This window comes from Chelonoidis abingdonii, chromosome 1, assembly GCF_003597395.2.
Source record: "Chelonoidis abingdonii isolate Lonesome George chromosome 1, CheloAbing_2.0, whole genome shotgun sequence".
Classification (NCBI taxonomy): domain Eukaryota; kingdom Metazoa; phylum Chordata; order Testudines; family Testudinidae; genus Chelonoidis; species Chelonoidis abingdonii.
In genome coordinates, this window is record NC_133769.1 from 45855950 (window position 1) to 45881642 (window position 25693).

The 25693-nt window shown below is 38.3% G+C and overlaps 1 protein-coding gene across 6 annotated transcripts in view; it reads right to left on the reverse strand.

Annotated features, from left to right (window-relative positions):
* Window positions 1-25693, reverse strand: part of PTPRZ1 (protein tyrosine phosphatase receptor type Z1) — a 211801-nt gene that overhangs the window by 19701 nt on the left and 166407 nt on the right. For 3 of the 6 annotated variants that reach the window (XM_032791701.1, XM_032791697.1, XM_032791695.1), the window contains exons 13-18: window positions 17840-17984; window positions 7464-7555; window positions 3788-3873; window positions 1749-1769; window positions 1487-1583; window positions 127-209 (exon numbers count right to left, since the gene is read on the reverse strand). In XM_032791701.1, coding sequence (XP_032647592.1) covers window positions 127-209; window positions 1487-1583; window positions 1749-1769; window positions 3788-3873; window positions 7464-7555; window positions 17840-17984 — 524 coding nt within the window. The remainder of the gene's footprint in view (window positions 1-126; window positions 210-1486; window positions 1584-1748; window positions 1770-3787; window positions 3874-7463; window positions 7556-17839; window positions 17985-25693) is intronic. The other 3 variants (XM_032791702.1, XM_032791698.1, XM_032791696.1) reach the window with 1 other exon arrangement.

The window sequence follows — 25693 nt, forward strand, 5'->3', positions numbered from 1 at the left end:
AGCTTTTTATATTGTTTTGTGCATATATATTTAAGCATTAAGCCATTTTATGAAACCTAGATGCCTCAGTGCCTCAGCTATCTTGGAGATACCTGACCAGATTAGTAGATATGCAAACGTACTTACATCAACATAGTTGGCATTGATGTAATCAGTCACTCTTCCATCCTTTTCTGCAAGTTGTGCAAGTTTAACCCTACTATGATCATCTGCAATAAAACAAGTCAAAATAAACACAGCACTCTAGCAAGCATAGTTCCTTTTCTTTAGGAAACATTTAACAGTGAGAGATGTTGATTGGATTTTAGAATATTTATTCTAAAGCACATCAACAAACATATGCAAGTATTCTGTGCTTAAATATGAATCACATTCAAAATTTCAGCTGGAGAAATGCAAACTAACATCTGAGATTTGGGTTAGGAAATAATCAGAAACATGTATCTTCTAGAGAAGGGAGAAATTAGATAACACTGTGAGATGCACATGTGCAATTCCCTTTGAAGCCAACGGAAGGATGTATGGCTAGATGGTCAGAGAATGTATCTCCTCAGAAGTCTATATGGATTCTCACAGTGCCACACATCACTATAGTATCTGAGCACCTCCCAGGAACTAACCAAAATCACCTGGTTAGTGCTCCAGTAAAGTGTTGGATAGAAATGGGGAGAACGGGAAAGCAAACAATGCTAACCTTCCCTCCATTAAGGTGAATCTTCAATAAGGTGAAGTGAACCTCATTTGTTCTGGGATGAAATTTGCCATATAGGCTGAATTGGTCCTATTATCTATACAGCTCTGATGCTACTGCACCTAGAACACTGTATTTAATTCTGAGGGCCTTATTACCAGAAAAATATTGGTAGACCAGCAACAGTTCAGAAAAATGGCCACAAAAATGATCAGCAGGCTGAAAGGACTGATATTAAATAAAGATTAAAAGAACTAAATATATATACACATTAGCTAAAAATTACTAGCGTGATGGAGAGGGGCAAAGCAACTGGGACACGTGTCCCAGCCAATGAAACTGATTTATATCCAGTGATGGAGCACATACAACCTAAAAAATTGATAAATATGTATTTCCGTATGTGCAGCAACTAGAGATACTGGGATTCTGCAGATTGCTAAAGAGGATAAATCATCATTATTCCAGCTCAAAGATGGATTAACTTTGGTAATCAAAACATAGCTTCTTTGGCTTTATAATGGCATTGTAATGAAGTCTCCGATTTATTTTTGTTTTGTCACAGAAGGCCTACACTGGTTTCACTATCAAAAGCTCAGTAGGGCAGCAGAATTTCAGAGAAATAACTTGAAAAGATATGAAAGTCTGTTCTGTAACTCACAGAACACTTCTGAAAGGACCAATAATTTTCAGACCAGTGTGATTCCCTCCCCCCCACCCCCGCTATAATACATAAGTGTACACTTCTCTACATTGACCTCTAAAATACATAACCAAGCAACAATATTTACTTACAAGCAACAATATTTATATATCGATTCTTATTCTTGTTCTCTGGGTGATTAGAGCTGTCTGAAGTAATACCAAGATCTACAGTACAGCTCTGGATTTCCTGAAAAGAAAATGGGCATATGCTATTTTAATAAATATTAACTTACATGCAGTGTCTTAAAATGTATTAAATCAACATGAAAACCCACAACTGTATACCAAACTATCTATGATATCTTACAACTAGTTCTTTGCTAAAAAAAAATGCAGTGAAATAATTCCTTACCTTGTAAAACTCTTTCAGTGTCTAATGAGGGAATGAATGCAAAAAAAGTAAAGAAATCAAATTCCACAGCACACAACAAATGGATAGAAGTGCTTATACATATTACAATTACAATGGAAAACAATTATGGTCATGCAATACATGTGTTTATAATATAGCAACAATGTTGAATATTTTTGACATAATGCATGCAAGTAAAAGAAATGAGAAATTCTGAACTTGAAATAACTTTCATAACAAAGTCTGACATCTGTATGTATCTGAGTGACTTTGCCTCAGTCTTAGACTCTGGACTTGCAAATACTTATGCATGAGTAGTCTCATTGACAGGGCAGAGGACTTTAGTTATTGGTCCAGGAACTGGGTTAAGTTTTACAGGCCCACTCTTACTCTCATTGAAGTCAACTGCAAAACCTCAACTGATTTCAATGGGGGCAGGACTGTGCATCTTTACATCTTTATGTGACTATACTTTGCCAGTTTGGGGCTCTAAACTACAACCCTTATTCATACAAGTAGTCTCACTGGACCTAATGCATGTGTAAGGACTATTTGAATGAGTAAGGGTAACATGAGCAGGCCCTTAAAAATCCATAACAGTATTCTCAGCATGTAATTCAAGTTTTTATTTTATGGGAATGCTTCACTTATATAGAAAACTCAATCTTCTATACGGGGCACCTTGTTAAACAGAAAATAAATTCCATTAATTTAAAAATAGCACAATCATGTTTCCTGTAATGTTCTGGGACTCATTTTAAGGCCAAAACATCTTCCTTTTAGGCTTTCTAAAAGTTAAAAATAAGAAAAGTGGTTATTAGTCATGGTTAAAGCCTAATGACTTGGTAAATTAGGTTTTAAATAGGATTTGCTTTACAGTTAATAGGAATTAAAAACTGAAAAAGCTAATTTCTGTCAGCTCTGCAAAGATAATAACTTTAGTTTAGAGTCTTGCATATCTTGTAAGTTCTCCAGGAGCAGAGAGAAAGTCAGGGCACATTTTATAAACCTGGAAGAACAGATAGGTAGATTAGGTTCTCACTCCTATCTACAACTATGATATGAGTAAAAATGCTGTTTTTCAACCATGCATTCTGAACAAAATGCCCTATACTGTGGTCTCTGCTAGACAGTGGGAAATAGAGATGGGGGACGGTCAAGAGTCTGGTCTGTACATGGTCTTCTTATCTGTGGTGAGACACAAACCAAACCCTTGACCAAAAAATTGAATTCTGCCAAGCCTATCTATGGGAAATATGTGTTGAGTATTGTCTTGTGTCCTATACAGGAAATGTTTATGGGGTAAATTAAAAATAAAAAAGCATAGGAGAGTTTTTTCCCTATACATTGTGAATGGGCAGAGAAAACACAACAAAGCAAAGGGTGTTTAACAGTGAATGCTCATATTTTCAAACATTTTTGATGCAATTATAACATTCTAATAATATTTATACAGATGATCTATTTACAACCTTAACTGTGCCTCCACAAACTTTTTTGTTTGGGAATACGTACAAGATTTTTAACAATAGATCTTTGATGATAGAAGTGAGATTGACTATTTCAGTTTTGCAATTTTGTAGTTAGATATGGGAAATATGACTTATCAAAAGCTTGTTCATGAAATACATGTAAGTATTTTATCATGCATTGAAATTCATTCATTATATAGGGTAAAATTAATGAATTATGTGATGAAGTTAATATTTTCAATTTTGTGAAACACATAATGAATTATATGTGCTGTGGGATTAATCTGAAAGATCTCACTATCATATACCAAGACTGTGCATCAGTTCACTTGCTAATTGTAAATCTAAGTAGATAAATCTATCAATTTGTCAGCACTTACGTATGTTCTTAGCTTTATATACATGAGTACATACTGGGTTCAAGGTACTCATGTCCAGAAGTATTTTCAGAATTGGTCCCAGAATCAGGATCCCATCTGACATTAAATAATGCCTAATTCTTTATTTTCAAATTAATTTTAATCTGACATTATTTGTAGCCTTTATTTAAAAGACATAGAGCCATACCTCAAATTCTTCAGTAAAACCATTACTTGCATGTAAGTCTGCAACATGTTTTGGAAAATGCTTTATTGGAATTGCTCCAACATCATCTTGGGGTGGAAAAAGACAAAATATATATATATATTTGTGAAGGATAATAAGCAAGAGTGATATATAACGAGCTTTATAGTTAGGCAAACTATACAAAATCTCAAAATAAGACAGGCAGCTTGTGTAGGAGCTTTTGGAACTTGTCTTCTTCTTAAAATCATAACCCATAATAATGGTGCTGTCTACAAGTTTTGCTAAGGCCCTGTGAAATAAGGCATATAAGTTCCTCATCCAGCTCTTTTTCCACCTTTGAAGATTCTCTCTTTTCCTCATGTCTGCATACCCATGATACTTCCATAAACAAGGGGCTGATCCTGCAAAATGCTGAGCCTATAAATTGGAGAGTGCTCTCAGCTCTCACTGAAGTGAGAATTGAGAGTTTCAGCCATTTGCTGAAGCAGGTTCAAAGCGAGGCAGTTGGAGTAGAGTTCTTTAGTAATGTTGGCGGAGAGCAGAGAAGGAATGACTAGGTTTTGGAGTCAGAATGCTCTGTGTTGAGTGCTATTATACTGGGTGTGTGGGGCCAGCTGTATAGGCCCCAGACTAGGAAATTAAGCCAGCATCATGCCATCAAGACTGTGTTAACTAAAGCATGTGTATCAGCTCTAGTGTCAAGGGCAACTTTTATTCTCTTTCTTTCACTCACAATGAATCACTTGTGCAAGCAAATTTTCTTTATTTGTTGTACAACTATAAGTTTCTATGGTTGTAATTATTGGCAATAATTTTATGTCTCATGAGAAGTGTTGAGCATCTGTAATCTCTCAGGATCAGGGACTTATAGTGCAATTCTTAACCAAGCCTTTTTTCTCAGAGGTAGCTCTTATTACCATTAATGGGAATTACATATGTCAGGGAAAACTTTCTGGATACCACAGATAAAATATTTACATTGTTGTGAATTGCTTTACACATAAATATGACAAATTGATATTGATGTTCTTTTCTGTTTGCATTTAACATGCTGTAATCAGAATTTTCAGGCGATATTTTATTTGAGAATCTCTCTTTCATACTTTACATAAATAAAAAAAATATTTATGTGCAAAATATTCATTAAGGATCATGTAACAAACCTTCAGGATTTTTAATCTGCAGGTCTCCAAAGAAATATGCTTGTAAATAAAATCATCTGTTCTGTTAATTAATTGTTAAAGGGACACATTATTTTAACTAGTTTTGGCTCTAAAGGAGAGAGATCTCTTTTTTTCCATGGAAAACATACCATCGATTAAACATACGACTATTTCACAATATGCAATTTCATAACTGTTTTATATGACAAGGAAACATCAATTACATTGCATAAGCAACAGCTATTTACATCAACAGATGTTCATCATTTAGGACACCTAATATTTTTAGGCTTCAGTTACCATGAATTTGTTGATTTGATTGAGATCCATCTGCTCTTTCCTTTACATGAATGGACATGAATACTAAAACTGAATTAGGCAGTCAAGCCTAAGAAAAACAGCACAAAATGTGTAATACCACCTTCACACCTAAGAGAAGGATTCTGACATGAAGAATGTTTTCCAATGAGCTCAGAACACAGAAGCAAACACCTATATCCGCAGACACACCCAAAATATTGTTAAAGCTTCCTTCAGATAAGGTCTGACCATGCATTAATTGAATTCAGTAGCAAAACTCCCATTGACTACAATGAGCATAGGATCAAACCTTAAAAGTGTTCTAACAATATTGCCAATTTATGACCATGACTACGGAGACCCTGAGGAGGGAAGAGGGGTATTTTTAAAGTGGCAACAAGATGGGCAAATGCCAACCAGGCCTCCTATCTACTGTGTGTAAATGAATATTTGCAGCCTTCCTGGAATGCGGCAACCTCTTGATCTTAAAACAAAGCAGGCTCAGAAACAAACAACTCAATCCCTACTGCCTCTGTGGCACCTTTTCCTCAGGCTATAGATGCCCAATAGGTGGGGAGGGGAGGCAACATTGAGGCTATGGACAGTAAAGGAGAAAGGTGGTTGCTTGCACTTGTTTTTTATGGGCAGTGCTGAGTTGCCCCCCAGCTAGTTCTGGCAAGAGGAGTAGGTCTTATCATTAGTTGGCAGGTGCCATCAGCACTGTCTAAACGATTGGACTAGTCCCCAGGTCCTACACCCCAACAATCTAGAGTTGCCTGATTCATGCTATAGATCTTTAGGGCATGTTCTGTATAGCTCTGGTATGTGGATCTCCTATGGATGCTAATGACAATGCACTGAAGTAATACAGACGATGTAATAGAAATAGATGGTGTGTGTTTGAATTCAGTTACAATAAAAATAACACTTAGCAGTTGTATAGTGCTTTTTCTGCTCAAACCACTTTACCTACATTGGACTGATTTGAGCCTTTCACATACTGTGTATTGACTAGCCTTACATAATATGGCAATAGTTCTAAAAATACAATGCTTTTAAAAACATGTGCATTGGGAAACCTAAAACTTGCTCACTTAAAATCTCTCACACAACAAGGTAGGTCAGAATTATTTCTACAATCTTGAGAAGTTTTCCACAAAAAGTTCTATACATTTTTGTCACTTTAAAAGGTTCTTTTCACCTGTTTTAAATTAACATTCATTACTATTTTTAGTAAGTAAAATCCCTAGTACCAAAACATATATATGAATTACACAAAAAGAACTGTAGATGCAATTCTCCCCCATGACAGTGGAACGTTATATTTCCCGTGTTGAACTGATAAGTACAGATTGTAAAAACAAATGGCACAATGACACTGCAATACAGTTATTGACTTGGAACAGAAACAACCTATAATGAACTACTCTAACACGACATGACAATGGCTAATCCAAAGTAAATAAAACAAACAAAAACGGAACTTCTGCATGACATTCAGTCTAAAATCACTCTAGAGAATTGTTTGAATTTCCTGAGGTTTACCTATTAGTTTTGTAATTAACTTTTTAAAATATGATGTTTCTCACATTCACAGCTGTCACTGGGCTTAGAGGGAATACTTTAAAAATGTCTAATTTTCAGTTACAATTAGGAATCAAATGCTTGAGATTTAATAAGTAATATGTATGTCTTAGTTACCTATATGGGGCAGATTTTGTGCCCCTTACTCACTGTAAGTAGTGTCTTACTCCACAAGTAATGACATTGTTTTCAGTGGCACGACTTATGGAGTGACGGACAGAATATGGGTCACAGATCTTTGTAGAAAGTTTTATTCAGCACATCTCCCAAGCAGCCTCTATCAGAGGATGATGTCTTAAAAAGCCCTGGCTATAAGTTAAAGGTGCTTTATTCCTGCAGAACATTCAGGTGAGCTTATTGACAGTAGCATTGTCTGACTCCCCTGAGGGTGTCTCCCCACTCTCAGGTACAGCTGTCTCCATGAATACAAAGGGGTGCAAATCTCAAACTCTTACATTTCCGAGAGGTGAATCAAACCATGTTTATAGCTATTGGACTGTGCATGAGGAATGGTTATTGACCCAAAATCCATTTGCCATATCTTCCTGTTTAATGACAGTACACTTTAATATTCACCACATTTTTTCAATGACAAACAATAATACACAAAATATTTCAAAACAAATTACCTAAAACTGGGAAGACTGGTGCCGAAGGAGTGGAAATCACTCTAGGTGATGTGCTATCTTCTAAATAAAAGTGAGCAGTCTGGAAGCATTTCCTAAAGAAAAAGACCATATGTAAATATAGCAAATATAACATGTTTTCTGAGATGTCTTCTTGGAATATTGGCAATATGATTTAAAAAATCAAACATCTGAGAACCTCTTGTAAGGAATATTGAAACACATTGGTTATAATATAAATATTCACTGTCAGTGCCACTGTATTGCACTAATAACGTTATGCCTACTATTCACGACCCCACATACCTGCACATTAGCCCAGAAGATCAAATAGTTTATGCTACTTTTACCTGTACCAGAGGCAGAAGATAGAGCAGTTGTCAGCCATAGTGAAAGCCAAAAGAGTGTGAATCTGCACCTGGAACCACTGTAGATGATGTACAGTACTTTCAAGTGTAATGAAATTCCATTGCCCTATTACTCATCCAGATCCACATGATTCTACTCCTTCTTTCGTATTCTAGGTACTGTACTACTCCAAAGCTGGAATCGTGTGTGAAACCACTTTCACTGAGAGACCTTTCCTACCACAGGTACAGAAATCAGTAAAAGGCAATATGCTGCGTAGAAAACAAAACAGAGGCTCACATGCTATTATAATTCGGGGGTGGGAGAAGTTGCTTCTTAATGTAGCCATCACACTGAGCACATCTTAACCAAGGAAGTCATCATGATGCAGATAGCTGAAAGCGGGGGAGTTTATGATTCCAACAGATGCTAGCTGTGTTGCAGAGGGGTTTAAGGATGAATACTAATGGAACTGACTTTAACTATGGTCCACAATGTTACTTGTGTCTATTTCCATACCCCAGCTGTGAAGATAATATGGGTAGCATCTGCTAAGGGTATAAAACAAGCTATTCAAAAGAGTAAATAACCAACTGCTGCTTAAAGCAATGCACACCCTCCTTAATTAAAAAACTCACCAGATAATTAAACTTGCTAATAACATTTTTTGCTGTGGGTCATTTAATCTATTTGAAACATTACTCACAAGTGGTTAACTTTAAAAAGAGATACCTGTTTCAGGGAAAATATTCATCTCATTTTATGTTTATGAATTTCCATTCACTGAAAGCCATTGGCTAAAATGGTAGCGTCTTTTGCCATTTTGTGACGTTATTGTTATTCTAAATTCAACTTCCATATAATAATTTCTCCAAATTAATAGCATTGCACAGAGAAAATATACTTTATAATTAATCTGTGTGATGTTATAACAAAAGAGAGCTATATCCAGTTTTTGTGTGTTAAAACTGGGGCTCTCCACTTTCCAGAACTTAGTCATTCCTGTTATCACCCAATTTTATGAGACCTATCAAGAAACATTTTTAGGAGAGAAAATTTTGGATTTACATAGGGGTAGATTTTAAGATGAATCAGTGGGCTAATGAACTACTTCTTCTCCATCTTCTAACTCTGTCATCTGTCCCCGCTCTAGGCCATTCATGATACTGCAGTTAGCTATCTACCTTTCCTGCTGCTCTGATCATATAGCGCTCCCCCTTTTGCTTCAGTTCCCAAATTCCTCCATTATTTTCCTATCCCATTCCTCAGTAATTTCAGTCTCCTTGATCTCACCTTCATGGCTGTCCATACAGTGGTCCCTGCTTACATGTGGCTTTCATTCCACCCCATCCCCACCCTTGTGAATGTATTTATACTGATTTCATGAAGATGCACCCATTGATCCCACTGCTCTACACTTTGCCCATCTCTCAAACTTTATTCTGTGCCCTTTTTTCCCCCATGCTGCTCCCTATTCCAGGAACAGCCTCCCTGAAAAGGGCCTAAGTGCAGAGCTGAGGACTCCCCTGGTGACCAAAGCTATGCAGGACCTTATCTATGATGACAAGCTGAAGAACATGGACTATTCAGTATAGAGAAGAAGAGGCTGTGGAGATATTAGCATTCCTTAGAAAAACATAAATGTAGATCACAGACACTTGGGTGAGAATTGTTTCAACTCAGTATTTGGGAAATATGTACACACTCTTGGAATGATTTTTTTTTTTTATTCCTTGAGACTGTAATCAGTGACTGGAATTTTTTGTCCCTATAGCTCCTGGCAGATTCCCCTCTAGGATTCTAGGGGGATAAAAGGATAGTTACATGAACAACAAAATTGTAGAGTATTCACATGACAACCAAACTTGGGGCCAAGAAGGAATTTTCTCTCATAGTAATATCTGCAAGAGCCTTGGAGGATTTTTGGCCATCCACAGGAGTCTTGAGCAGGGATTATCCATTATGTACTTATTTTATTTTGATTAGACAAATAAAAAGCACGTGTACACAGGCTCTAAGCACCCTGAAAATGACTTAAAATACATCATGAAATATAAATCTCAGTCCCCCTTCTACTAAGAAGCTGCTCTTAATCAAATATTAGCACTCCCACAATAGCCGATAACTCAGTCCACTACTTTTCTTCAGAGGCTGGGTAAATATATGGGTGCTGCAGCATGACCTGACAGTCAGCTAATCAGGGCTATTTTGAACCAGAATCAAGAGGGCATCCCAGAGCCTGCTGGAGAACACCCTGGCAGCCACCCCTACTTTAATATATTGAGAGAGCTCTATCACCAGTGCCCTCATTGACTGCAACTCCATCTGCTTATCATGATGAGAGAGACGGTCTGTCATGGTAGGCTGCTCTCAGGCCCAAGTGTTGGTGCTCAGCACTTGCTGCAAATCAGGCTCATTTAAGATGTCTCAAATAGGGCACCCAAAAATTAAGGCACCAAAGATCACTACTTACTTTCAAACATCCTGGCCTGATGCTCAGCACATTGGGCATTTTAACAGTGTGGGCGGATTTAAAATACATGAATAAATAAAAATAACAACAGGAAAATCTAAAAAGCTTGACGTAATTGTTCCAAAGGATCTTGTTCCATTAAGTGTATACAGTCACATTACAGTGTTTTGTCACATTTCTGCATGAAAAAGTATAAATTGAAAAAGATTTGTGTAATGATTTTCACATCTAAAGAGTGCTTTAAAGCATTCTAGTAACATACTGTCAAGTATCAGAGTGGTAGCCGTGTTAGTCTGGGTCTGTAAAAGCAGCAGAGAATCCTGTGGCACCTTATACGTCTGTTAGTCTATAAGGTGCCACAGGATTCTCTGCTGTAGTAACATACTGTGTGTTAATTATCCCTTGTAGCCTCAAGTAAATTATACACTAAAACATCTGGGAGAAAAAATTCAAAGCATACTACTTAATCTAGAACAAGATTCATACTAAGTATTCCATCTGCTCTGCATCAGCAGTGAAAGCCTTCATGACTAAGCTAAGTGTTGATAGCCATGTCACTTCCTAATTACCAATCATCTTTAATGAAAAAAGTGAGAACTGTTTTAAACTTGCAGACAAAAGTCCCATCAATCAATGTTAACCTCATTATTTAATTTACACCTTTTTGCCTCAGTATTTGGATCTCATACCTAAAGCTGTGTAATTCACAATTCAGACATTGCACTTCTTAGATTATTCAGTTAAAACCTGAGACAGTATTAAAGATGTTGCAATAATTAAAGAGGCTATAGCAGCAGTGTAAGACAAGCAGCAGCACATTAAACTGTCCTGAAGAAACTAGAGCTGAGTGAATAGTTTAAAAAGAACAGTTTAGGGCAAGACTGTGACTTGGACTCTTTATCAGGTGCTTACTGGGGAGTAACAACCCCTCCACCCACTCTTTCACTCCTGTATAGGCTAGGTAGACCTTGGCTCTCGGCATGAAGGAATAAGTAGGTGCCTATTATTCCTTCCCTTCCCCTGAAGGTAGGGAGTGGACAGAGCCTCGGCTTTAACCTCCAACAGCTGGCCAGTGCAGCTCTACAGGCAAGGATGGTGGTGTAATTTGCTGCTGGTATAGGATAGGGAAACTTTCATTTTTCAGAACTGGGACTTTTTTTTACCCAGTGACCCTAAAATACAAATTCCATTCACCAAAGTAGAAAGCCATCAGTACTGAAATTTGGGCTCAGAGCACAGGGCCACCCAGAGGGGGGTGGCAAGAGGGACAATTTGCCCCAGGCCCCGGGCCCCGCAGGGGTCCCCACAAGAGTTTTTCGGGCCCCTGGAGTGGGGTCCTTCACTTGCTCCGAAGGGCCTGGAAAACTCTTACGGGGCCCAGGCCCCCGGAGCTTCTTCCGCTCCGAGTGGAAGGACCCCCCGCCGGCGAATTACCGCCAAAGCGGGACCCACCACCGAAGTGCAGCCAGGTCTTCGGGGGTAATTCGGCGGCGGGGGGCCCTTCCGTTCCGGGACCCGCCGCGGAAGTGCCCTGAAGACTCGCGGCAGGGGCCCCCTGCCACCGAATTACTGCCAAAGACCCGGCTGTACTTCGGAGGCAGGTCCTGCTTCGGCGGCAATTCGGTGGCAGGTCCTGGAACGGAAGGGCCTCCCGCTGTCGAATTACTGCCAAAGCGGAGGCCCCCCGCTGCCAAAGACCCCAGGCCCTGGAATCCTCTGGGCGGCTCTGCCAGAGTGTCAGACATGAAATCAACAAAACCAGCAGATTCAAGCATTCCCAGTGCAGCTCTGTTATGAGGACTGAAACTTCTGTTTTCTTTAGTTTCACATATTCTATTTTTGGGTGAAAAATCCTCCCAAAGGCTGTACAAAACAATGTGTCCAAAGGGACAAGGCTGTGAAATGAATAAAAAGGATCTCTTTGCCTACTCACTGTAAACCTAGACTGTGGAACAGAAAGGACAGTTATATTGACTGGAAACTCATTGCCTGAGGTACAAGAGGCCTTGAATGACCAAACTAGAAAGGGGCAAAATTATACATTTTTATTTCATATATGGAATCTGAATAAAAAATATTAGAAAACATCAGACTTAAAAGTTGCCATTTCTGCCAGTCAAGACAGCTTTTCACCATGAAAAGAGTGAAACTCTGCCTCATGAAATAGTGAAGAGTTGTGAATTTCTGGAGGTGGAAGTTCAATAATTCTTTACTAAGAACAGAGTTAGACTGTAAAGTTAGTTTTCTGCTGGCCACAACTGCTGTTTGTTTTTACAAACAATTTGAAGGGAGAACAAAATAATTTCTACATTTTTCCTTGAATCTGAAAAACAGGTATTTGTCTGCTTTGCCAGGGATGATTCTTTTTGACTCATCTTCAGACCAAAGAGCTCCACTGAATAGTTGTGGCTATACCACCACCATTTTTTGTGAATGTTGTTGTCAATAAGCATACAGAGATAAGTTTCTTGCAAGTTTAAGTATTTGATGAGCAATTAGCGTGAATTTGGCCCACAAAAAATAAAACAAAAAAGGCTCATATCTGATATCAACTACCAGCTTAAAACCAACTAAAGCGAAACATGAGAATTGCTCTGTTAGGGATTCATTCTATTATTCATTTCTTCCTATAGAACATTTTGCAAGTACAAAGAAAATAAAATTGTCATATAAAGTTAATGTCCTAATTTTCCATTGACTTTAAAAAGAGCTGTGGGTGCTCAGCACCTTTGAAAATCAGGCCACAAAGTCCAAATTACAGTACATGATATTTAGATTTCATTCCTTTTAAAAACATAGAAAATATGTTACTGGCTTTAGCATAAGGTCAATAAAATTTTCTCTTGAAGATTAACAAAAAAGAGCTCCATATTTTATTTTGTAATACATGGGAAATACACAAAGGATTAAATTAAACATCTAGAAGATATTACTCTAATAGGATCTTTGTTATATTTTGAAAGACTGGGTTTCAAAACTGTGCATTCTCTGAAAAAGAATACCAAATGAACACAATGTCATTTGACAAGAACAAGCTCATAACATGTGTAGGATTACTAAAACTACACCATGCAATCCGGGTCTTAAAGTGTATGGCATTGTTTTCTTTTGTAAACAGGAAAGATTTTGAACACCCATTTAGCTTTAAAAATAAAGCCCTTTGAAGATGAATATGAACATTCATGTTGGACAATGTGAAACTAAGAGAAGCCTGTCAGTACAATGAAGGAGAGTTAACCATAAATCCCTGTGGTAGAATTCATAATCAACTGACTAGAAGTAATCTAGGAAATGAGTTCTGCAAATCTTCTGGACATTAACTGATTCCTTTCCAAGACTCACTATGAAGATGAAATATTTTAAAAACATCATTTTTCATTCAGCAGCTTGAATACTGTCAAAGGCTGGGCTGCTAGTTACCATAGTAACCTGGGTCTTGGGAAACTTGGGTTCAATTCCCTGTTCCACCACAGAATTCCTATGGGACCTCAAGCAAGTCGCATAGTTTCTCTGTGGCTCAGTTCCCTGTCTGTAAAATGGGAATAATAGCACTTTCCTACCTCACAGCATTGTTGTGAGGCTTAATCTATTAAAGACTGTGAGATGCTGAGATACTACAACAATAGAGGCCAGATTTAAATAGATAGTAGTGTGTCATGACTCCTGAATTTATTCAGTTTGTATTTGTTTTACACCTGTCATGCAGCTTCTTTGTTGAGTGCTATTTTGACATGACAATCTATTAGAATACAACACTGTCACTTTATACCTTTATCAGGACATTTTCGAGATGCCTTAACTAGTGGTGCTCACGTGAGTGAAACTAGGTGTAATGCACATGCATAACAGGCGGAAGAGGATGGCTGTAGGAAAAGAACCAACAGGAGAACATACAAAGGTATAAAATGTAGCAAGCCCCCTGTGCTTTACCTTACACTTTATATTCCCTGTTGGCTGTTGGTACAACCCCACCTTTCCATATCTTTGGTATGTAACCTACAGCCACTTGCACTCATTTGTGCAGATTTACTCACATGTAAGTTACACTTATTAGTTACATCACATCTGAATTTATCCCCAATTGTTTAAATTTCCGTGGATTCACATTATTTAAAAGACAGTAACGCAGATAATATATCAGCCATGGTATGCCCTCCTCTTTGTACCTCTAACATCTATCTTCACTCCACTGCAGTCCCTCACTTTAGACTTCCTTTCCAGGAGCATATCAATGATAATACAAGATGTCTATTTAAAGAAAAAGCTGACTCACCCTCCAAAAGGCAAAATGGGCAGATTCAGTCCTGGGCTACGCTGACAGAGAAAGTTCTTTGGTGGCAGAAAATCCATCTGGCAGAGGGTGGGTTTGGTATGATACACAGTGCCCACAGCCCTCTGCTAGAAAGCCCAGAATGGCTGGTACTGGCCAGGAAGGCCAGGAAATACACTGGCAGGGCAACCATGAGGTCCCATTGGAATCAAGAATGGTGCTCTGCCAGTTGAACCCTCGGGGGAAAGGTGGTGGCGCAAATACTGACTTCCTTCCCTTGGGGATGGATTGCTGCCCCCAGACACAATGGCCTAGGTTGGTCAAACTGGCCCAGTATCTCTATTTGCTCACATCTTTACCTTCTGCGTAAAGTTGGTAAAAAAAAAAAATTATTTTTTTTTTAATTTCAACAAAAGTGCTTAAGGTCCCCGTCCCACCCCTCACGGTTTTCTGATCAGCTTGGAGAAGTGCTTGAATTTTTCAAAAAAATCCAAAATTCAAAATTTTTTGGTGATTCCTCTCCCCCGCCCCCAACTGTTTACATTTTTTACACAGCTCTACTTGTGTGTCATCTTATATGTTTGCTTGGAACCGAGCAGAATAGGGTCTATGACAAAGCAGCACTTTTCTGTAATATTTTTATGAACTCTGTGTGTGCCTCATTTTCCCCCTATACTTTGCATTGTTACCCAGTTAGCGGGGGAGGGGGCAAAGGCTTAAGTTTACTCTCAGGGCAGGCAAAGACACATAAGTCTGCGTGTCATCTCCCTGTCTGGGTACAATGAACAGAGTCATTAAGGAACTGGTTGAAACTGACCCAGACCAACGAGGTGCTAAGAGAGACAACAGAAGCTCCAATGACTTATAGATTGAAGCTATCAGCAGTGAAGCCGAGCAGAGACCCCAGCTCAAGAACAAAGGACTGAGAGGTGTAAATTAAGGGAATAAGTGTGGGCTCTGGAAGAAGTCTGAGCTCTCTAACCTGGGAACTGTCTAAGGAAGAAAATCAGAGAGAGACAGAGTCTGAAAATGGAGTTCACTACAGGTTGGTGAATTGCTCTGGGCTGACCAGAATGGACTAGGTATTAACCTTTATTTCTCTATGCCAGTGGTCCCCAGATTCAGAGGGTCACCCCCCCTTGTCCCAGTCCACCCCCCCCCACACCTTCCTGGAACTGGGGCTGGGAGAGGAGCTGGGGTTCTGGTGCTGGGGCTGGGTGGGGGAGGGAGACATGGACAGCGGTAAGGGTGCCGAGGCTGGGGCTGCAGACGGGGATGGCGATGGAGCTGGAAGCAGGGTAGCCAGAGGCCAAAGCTGAGGGTGGGAGCGGCGCTGCAGGCAGGCTGCGGTGGGGGCTGGCAGCCGGGCCTGTGGACAAGTGCAGTTCCTCTCCCAGCTTTGCCCCCAGGCTGGAAATGGAGCCGTGGCAAGCAGCAGCAGCTGGCTGGTGTGGCGCCAGCAGCAGAACTGCGCCGAGGCTGGAGACAGTGCCAGGAGCCCAGGACGCAGTGGGAGGCAGGGCTGGAGCAGAGCTGGAAGCGGGGAGGAGATGAGTAACACTCTATCTCTGCCCCCCGAGGGCTGGCCTGGGCCCCATCGTGTCATCCCCCCCGAAGGTTCCTCTGCACCCCACACTTTGGGGACTTCTGCTCTATGCTAACCTAAGACTGTCAGTGCTACATGCCAGGTGACTAATTAAGCCTGCTCTTTTGAAAACATTGCTTGAGTCCCTGAAGATTGTACTAATCTTGAATTAGGGTCTATCTCAGTTGGATTCGCTGAACAGAGCTCATGGTGTGAAGCAGGAGTGCTGAAGCCCCAGAAGATTAGTCCTGGAAGGCACTGAGGCTGCATGGCCTACCCTAAAGGAAGAGTGAGACACCTTAGGTGTCTAGCACATTGAAAAGGTTCCTCCAAGAGACTATTCAAAAGCTGGGGGCATAGCATTAATCCTGAGAGTCCATGACAGGACCCCATTCCTGGCTGGGATGTTTTGGCACAATCACAATATATATAATAATATGGGATCAGATAGCTTAGAACCATAATATAACAGGAAGCTTTGGGGGAGGAAATCTTTGCAAGGGAATTTCTCCCTAATTGTCCCAGGGAATAGGCCATGGAGCCCACCTCTGGAACTCGAGTATTTTGCATGGATCTTATCGTCCTGGAGACCTCTGTCTCCTCACTCACTTTGGCCCACAGAAAACCTTGTGTACAATGGAGCTATGCTACAATGTGGTGGAGCTAAGCATAATCAGACTAAGCAATTGCTTAGTGCCCTAAGCAGCTCAAGGAGGCCCTGATTTAGTATTACCCCCAAAATACCATTCATGGAATTTAACATGGACTTTTTAACAAGCGCATTAGTACTTGTTATGTTGGCTATTTTCTGGTTTCTGAATATAATGCAATTAGTATTTTTAGGAGGTAGGTGAGGGGTAAGAGGGATTCCAACATATTCCTGATCAGGAACTCTAGCACTGCCTCTGGCTACTAGGGAATCCCCTAGTTATGACTGTTATCATAACCCTAGGCTTAACCTCCATATTTTCTGTGGAATCCTCACTGGGCTAGAGGAGCACCAAGTGCAGGCCCAGTATCTGCTAATCCTCCCACTTCATATGGGACAGTGGAACTCTGTGCGCTAGAGAATGAGAAAAGGTTCCATCCCTGGCCACCTGGTGTACTGTTGGCCTAATGTAGGATCTGTGCTTCCATGGAAGACCCTTAGGTTAGGACCTGTAACTTCCTCTGTTTTGTACTTCTCCTTCCATGCTGATGGTGCTCCATAAGTAATTTTAAAACATGGAAAAAAATAGCCATGTAAAAAAATTAAATTTGGATTGATACAGAATTATATTACTATACACTTATCTTCACTGAATTTTAATAGGAGTTAAAAACCTAACCCTGAAACCCTTTAAAAAGTTCTCATTGACGTCAAGAACTCCAGGATCGGGTACTAAATTTGTAAATCACCCTACAGATACATTTCTGGTACATGTGGAAAAGGAAGCTGCAATGTTTAATTCTGTTTTTCCTATATCATTTAATTTCTAAAGGTAAACAAACAATCACATCAATTATTTGTTTTTTAAAATCTCTTGATATGCAAGTGAATATTTTAATAGCTTACCAAAATAGGTACTACTGCAATACAAATAAATAATAATAGTATCTGTTAGAGAGTCAGGATCCAGTCTGATCTCTTCAGTAATGCCAATTACATTTTTCTAATTAGGACAAATCTAAGCTTTGTAAAACTGCAAAAATAAATAACTTACCTCCAGTATATGAGAATACCCACAAGAATCACTAGACAGATAAAAGTCAGAGCTGATACGACCACAAGTGGTATAACTGTCTTCTTCTCTGATTCCAGACTCTCAGCTAGACCAATACGAGACTCATGGCTACTATTACTTGCCTCTGTAGTCAGAGAAAATTGAAATAATTCATATTTAAATGTCAACAAAAAGCACAGCATAACTGAACGTGTTTATAAGAGCCCTAGGTAATGTCACTTACCATTCTAATTTTTACTGTGTAGTAGAAAATATACATATTTGCAAACCAGTTTAAAGAAAATAGGCAGACAGAAAGTATAGCAAAGTATAAGAGTTTATGCAACAGAGCATCCCAGCAGCGTAGAACTTCTTTGTAAAAATGCAGATTGTTAAAATATAATTTCAAGAAGAAAATGTTTCATTTTAAATTTCAATTAGCAGACACTCAATGCTTTGAGGTATCTGAACATATAATATTGAAGTGTTTAAAGATAGCTTTAATATTATATTGTTACTCATGTAATTCAAAACATTGTTCTTTTGATCAATAAATATAAATGGACAATTTTCTTAACATAGCAAATAGCTACATGACTGCTAAGTTGCAACTGAAATTGCAATATTTTAATATTTTGTCAGTTCTGGAAATTTGGCCTAGCGATTCATGAGAGAAATCCTGCTTCCACTGAAGTCAGTTCAGTTGAGCCAAATTTCACTCCTTATTTGGCTTTTTTACAGAGAATCAAATTATTGTATATAAATAGATATACTTTATAGATCTCACATGTTTCTATTAGCCTTGTATTACCGGATGCTTGAAATGCTCAGACCCAGGAGTGCATTAGGATTTCAAAATATATTTTTACTATTTTATTGAAATAAAAGAACGTAGTAAAGGGACTGGCCCTGCAACCCTCTCTCAGGTCAACCCTGAAACTTGAAGTCAATGGGACTTCTCACAATAGTTAGGGTTGCGGGTTTTGTCTCAAATGAGAGTTTTTCTAGTGAGTACAGTTCACCCATATCAATGTATATGATCTTTACATTATCACTGCAAATGAAAAGGTATTTCACAGTTGCTGGAATTAAAGCCCCAATATTTCAAAGAGCAGTGCATGGGCAGACCTCTGTGCCCATGCATAATCCAGAGTCAATGGGGGCAGGAATCTGCCTGTGTAGAGCCAAATGCAGGTTTTGGGCCTAAGGAAGCAATTCTACAGTTCTTCTTGAACAAAACTGCCCCTAGATGGAGGGTTAATGGGATTTTTGTCCTAGTAAGGACATCAGGAGCAAGCCCTACTTTCTGAAATGCACAATACTAGAGCTGCTTGGAAAATTGTCAGTGAAACAGTTTTCCACTGAAAATTGGTGTTTCATCAAATCTGCAACTTTTTGAAAAATCTTGATGATTTTGACACAAATTTGTTTAAACTTGGGGGGAAATATTTCAACATCATTGGAATAGAACGTTCCGATTTTTCATTTCAAAATATCTTTTTGTTTAATTTATTTGATTTTATTTTTAAAATATATTAAAAAAATTAAAAAGATCAATATTGAAACATTTCAAAATTTCAATAGATTTCAAAACCACAAAGAGCCATTGTGATCACCTAGTCTGACTCTTTGTATAACACAGGCCACAGAACTTCCCCAAAATTCTTAGAGCATAATTTTTAGAAAAACATCCAACCTCCATTTAAAAATTGCCAGTCATGGAGAATCCACCACAACCCTTGGCAAATTGTTCCAATACTTAATTCTCTCATCATTAAAAATGTATACCCTATTTTCAGTCTAAATTTGTCGAGATTCCTCTTCCAGCCATTGGATTGTATTATAGAATCATACAATCATTGGACTAGAAGGGATCTTAAGAGGTCATCTAGTTCAGTTCCCTTCACTCATGGCAGGACTAAGTATTATCTAGATCATTCCTGACAGGTGTTTAACCTGCTCTTTAAAATCTCCAGTGATGGAGATTCCACAACCTCCTTAGGCCATTTAATTCAGTGCTTAACCACCCTGACATTAGCAAGTTTTTCCTAATGTTCAACCTAAACTGCCCTTGCTGTAATTTCTGCCCATTGTTTCTTGTCCTATCCTCAGAGGTTAATGAGAACAATTTACCTCTCTCCTCCTTGTAACAACCTTTATGTACTTGGAAACTTATCATGTCCTTTGTCAGTCTTCTCTTCTCCAGACTAAACAAACCCAATTTTGTCAATTTTCTCTATAGGTCATGTTTTCTAGACCTTTAATTATTTTTGTTGCTCTTCTCTGGACTTTCTCCAATTTGCCCATATCTTTCCTGAAATGTGGCACCCAGAACTGGACATAATACTCCAGTTGAGGCCTAATCAGTGGAGAGTAGAGCGGAAGAATTTCTTCTAATGTCTTGCTTACAACAGTCCTGCTAATACATCCCAGAATATTTGCTTTTTTTTTGCAACAGTATTATACTGTTGACTCAGATTTAGCTTGCGATCCACTATGACCCCCAGATGCCTGTCCCCAGTACTCCTTCCTAGACAGTCATTTCCCATTTTGTATGTGTGCAACTGATTGTCCCTTCCTAAGTGGAGTACTTTGCATTTGTCCTTATTGAATTTCATCCTATTTACTTCAGACCATTTCTCCAGTTTGTCCAGATCATTTTGAATTTTAATCTTATCCTCCAAAGCACTTACAACCTCTCCCAGCTTGGTATCATCCACAAAATTTATAAGTGTACTCTCTATTCCATTATCTAAATCACTGATGAAGATATTGAACAAAACTGGAGTCAGAACCGATTCCTGCAGAACCCCACTTGATATGCTCTTCCAGTTTGACTGTGAACAACTGATAACGATTCTCTGGAAATGGTTTTCCAATCAGTTATGCACCCATCTTATAGTAGCTCAATCTAGATTAAATTTTCCTAGTTTGTTTATGAGAAGCTCATGCAACACATTATCAAATGTCTTACTAAAGTCAAGATATACCACCAGCTACCGCTTCCCCCCTATTCACAAGGCTTGTTACCCAGTGAAAGAAAGCTTTTAGGTTGGTTTGACATGATTTGTTCTTGATAAATTCATGCAGCTTGTTACTTGGAGGAGGGATAGCTCAGTCATTTGAGCATGGGCCTGCTAAACCCAGGGTTGTGAGTTCAATCCTTGAGGGGGCCACTAAGGGACCTGGGGCAAAAATCCGTACTTCGTCCTGCTAGTGAAGGCAGGGGGCTGGACTCCTTGACCTTTCAAGGTCCCTTCCAGTTCTAGGAGATTGGTATATCTCCAATTATTTACTTTTATTTTCTTATCACCTTATAATCTTCTAGGTGTTTGCAAATTGATTGCTTAATTATTTGCTCAATTATCTTTCCAGATACTGAAGTTAAGATGACTGGTCTATAATTCCCTCGGTTGTCCTTATTTCCCTTTTTACAGATTGGCACTATATTTGCTCTTTTCCAGTCCTCTGGAATCTCTCCAGTCTTCCCTGACTTTTTGAAGACAATCACTAATGGCTCAGATATCTTCTCAGTCAGCTCCTGGAGTATTCTCAAATGTATAGGTGTATATATGTAAGGTGACTTGAAGGCATCAAACTTGTTTAAGTAATTTTTACCTCATTCTTTCCCCATTTTAGCCTCTGATCCTACCTCATTTTCACTGGCATTCACTAAGTTAGACATCCAGTCGTTACTAACCTTTTTGGTGAAAACTGAAACAAAAAAAGTCATTTAGCACTTCTGCCTTTCCACATTTTCTGTTATTGTTTTCCCTGCCTCATTAAGTAATGGGCCTATCTTGTCCTTGGTCTTCCTTCTGCTTCTCATGTATTTGTAGAATGTTTTCTTGTTACCTTTTACGTCTCTAGCTAGTTTCACCTCTTTTTGTGCCTTGGCCATCTAATTTTTATACCTTTCACTCCTAAATTGAAGAGCCCATTTTTCAACATTTGTTCCCCATGTACATACTTAGAGACAGTAATCAAGTTTGTTAAGCTAAATAGATTGAGCTCCTTGAATCTATCACTATAAGTCATATTTTCTAATCCTTACTCCTCAAGTAGTCCCACTAAAATCAAAACTGGTAGAATCTAGCCCTTAAAACTACAAGAACAGCACCCATTTAGAAAATATAAAGTACAAACAATGCATGAATTTCACAAACATCTACTAAATGAATCATTTCAGCTGAGAAAAAATGGAGTTCTTTTGAAATTTCATTTTGTAAAAAAATTTCAAAATTTTGTTTTTGTCTTAATTTGGGATAATTTTTTTTTGAAATTTCAAATATTTTCTGCAGAATGTTATTTCCATTTTTGTCTCCAAACTACAGAATAACAAATGGAATCTGCAAAGGCCAAATATTGAATGAATTGTCCTCTGAAAGCTATCAGCATTAGCAAAATAATTAAAATATGTTAATGGCAAGGCAATTAGCAGGTTACTTGAATTTCTTGAGCTCACGGGCCTCTTTTTTATAAAGACCTCAGCTTAGTTGCCAATTTTGCATGGCACAATTTTGTTCCTAATTTATAGCATTTAAACATCTTAATAACTCACTTCCTGTAAATCAGTTAGTTAAATATGCAAATAATATCAGTTGTGGTCACAAATAATTGCAGGCACAGAATTGCATCCACAGTATTGGAAGCTGTTTCTAAAAGATCAGGGCCCAGATTTCTGGTGAACGAGATATGTGATGCACTCAAGTTTTTAACTGGAACTATGTATATGCATGAGCAATCAGGATGTGGCCATTGAGCAAAGTGCACTTATTCGACTCTGGAGGTACTCCCAAGGTAGAACATGGTCTAATATTTTTAATAACAAGGCATCTTGAAAATGCACCATATTTTAGTGCTTTAAATTAGGGGAGTGAAAAGAATGGTATAAGGTAATTCTTTGCCACCATCTCCGTCATTCCAAATGCTAAATCCTACTAAGTCCACTAGAAGGACAGTATCATATACATTATTAATATGGGTTCCTCATATATATATATCATTTATATTTTAGCCGTGCACCATGCCCATAATGCACATCTAAAATACAAATTTACATTTCACATTTGAATCCACTAGCACAGATCCAGATGTGTCCATGCGATATTTTATAATAAAGAGATGCTCCCTCAGTGCACTGTTAAAAGAAAGCATTTATACTGTATGGTGCTCATTTAAATAGCTCAGGTTTCCTGTACTTAGCCTTCAGTCTGTGGCAGATTTTGGCCCATTCCTATCCCCTCCCACCCAATCCAAAGAAAGTGGGCAAAAGAACAGTGTAATTTGAGGTGAGCTAAGATATCTGTCTGTATAAATAAATAGCTAGCTCTTTACACAGTAGTTTGAATAGATTATTATGACATAAAATCTTATGAAAATAAACTATATTATTATTTGATCACTGATTTCACTAGGAGCCAAATTCTGGTTCATGGTAAAATGCCATATTATAACTGTCTCTGTGCTGAGCCTGCTGATTCTGAGGCAAAATTTAGCTTGGTGCACAAGGGGCAGAAGGAATGATCAGCTGCTGATGTATAGGATACCATTGTTCATAAGGTCCTGTCCTCCTCCCCAAATTGTGTTTGCAAAATTTTTGCGAAGCTACTGTGGGGTGCACAGCAGAAACCCTGACCAAAAATAAGCATTACTTGTGGATATATGGGATTGCAGGGGACCTAGTCTGCACGTCATCTTTCCCCTGATTTCCACAGGAGAATGTTCCTACCATCACTGGGACCCTCTCATCTTCCTGGGTTACATCTTCAGCTCCTTTTTGGGAGGACATTTTGCTCCAGGCAACCCACTGAATCTCCATTCCATGGGTAATTGGCAGCCAGGGTGGAAATGGCTCCTCTCTCCGCAACCGGGATATCAGGGCCTCCCCTGATACAGTGCTACAGGTGGAACAAGTTTAGTGGGCACGCAGGTGGTAGGCAAAAAACTCTCATTTGGATTCTGTCTCAGAATATGTACGAATACAGCCCTACAGTCATGAAGAGTGGCCAAACCTTATAGTTCCATTTGCCTCTTTTCCAGACAGGCCAGGATCTGGGCTCTGTAACTGTGTTTAAATTAATCAACTATTTCTTATAATTAAGATATTTATTTTTATATTCAGTGTAACTGGTGCTATTCTAAAACACTGGCACATATTAGTTTCTCAAAGCTCAATTCTTCCTGTGCGTATGAATTTTCATTTTTAGCAGCAATAGCAACCTCATTTGCTAAGAGAGGTAATTAAGGGCCAGAATCTAAAATATCACACATAAGCCCCACATAACAATGCATTTTGTAAAATCTTCTAGATGGGTCTGGGCGGCATATAAATTTAAACTAACTCCATACAGGGAGATTTTAAAAAAAAAAATTCAAACAAAAACATCAGTCATTCTCTTCTACAAAAGCAACACTCATTAGCACTACTAATTACAATATATGTATGGTGTGAGACAGATGCACAATTCTCTGCAGTCATTAACAGGAGAATCAGAAAGCCCTCTTAAGGTTTACCATCACTATTTTCCTGATTTGAATCCCAATGCAGTAAGTGGTATAACTCTTACTGATTTCACTGGTATAGGAACAAGTCCTGTGAGCCTGAACTAATGACCACAGAACTCAACGGGAAAACTCCCACTGGATTCACTGGGCTTTGGATCAGATCCTGTGTAATTTTCTTTTCACCTAAAGTTAGTTCCTCCTTATTTTTGGACACACCTTCATATTTGTGAGGCAGTTAGCCATAAATCCTGCATCATCCTTTTCTCTTTGATGTTACAATGCAGTTAAAAATTCATGGTAAACCTACTATAGCAATTTTGAAATATAAATGACATCTCAAAATTCCCCTCAAATAAATGGTTCTATTGGAAACCTTGACAAGATGATTGCTAACTGATAAAGCAATTTTTCAGTGATGCAGATCTTCAAAATACATCTCATCCTACCCCTAATTAATAATAATAATATGATTAGTAATAATATGATTTACTATTAAACAAAATATGAGTTAACAATATTTTTAAATTCACACAAACTCTCAACAAAACATTTGACTTACGTAACTACTAAGGAATGTGCTATAATACTTGAGATTTAAATTTAATACAAATGTTCATATATCACAAGGTTCTTTTGTTGTTATTGTTTTTAAATTGAAATTAAGATGTAACTAGGTAGCTATTTCTGATTAGCAGGAGACCTCATATGAGAAATGCTCCAATTTAATTGCAGTTTTATTAAAAGACAATATAGGGAATAATTTGTTGGAAGAAACTAATGCATAGGCAAGTTTTTTAATGAGAGTGATGACTGGAAACTAAATTTTAAATATGCATTATTAGTTAAGCCACATGTTATACCATCCTTTTGGAGAACTGTCAAGAATCAAAGCTCTTCATGGTTAATTGAAAGTGAGGCACTTTAAGATTAATTACAGAAAACTATAAATAATTTAGGATAACCTTCATGTCATTAGCTGGTATAAAATGTGCTTGGAAATTATTCTCCTTTTCTTTTTTGCTGACCTTTAAAGGAAACAAATTTATTTCATGTGTGTTTTCCATAATTTCCTTTAGGAAACATCAAAACAATTCACTGATTTACTGACTCAATTGCTTGCTCAGGTAAAACTCCTCTTGACTAAAAGGGCTCATGATTATCCACTCTACAACATTCTGAGCTATGCAGAGTGCTGGGGACTGCTTTTATGCACAAAGTTACTAACAAATTTATCTGATTGTATATTTGCAAGATTGGACCTAAGATTTTTGCATACTTTAAAGATACCATTAGTTGGATGACACTGCCCTCTAGAGAAATTATAAATATGTGATGGAAGGTCAGTTT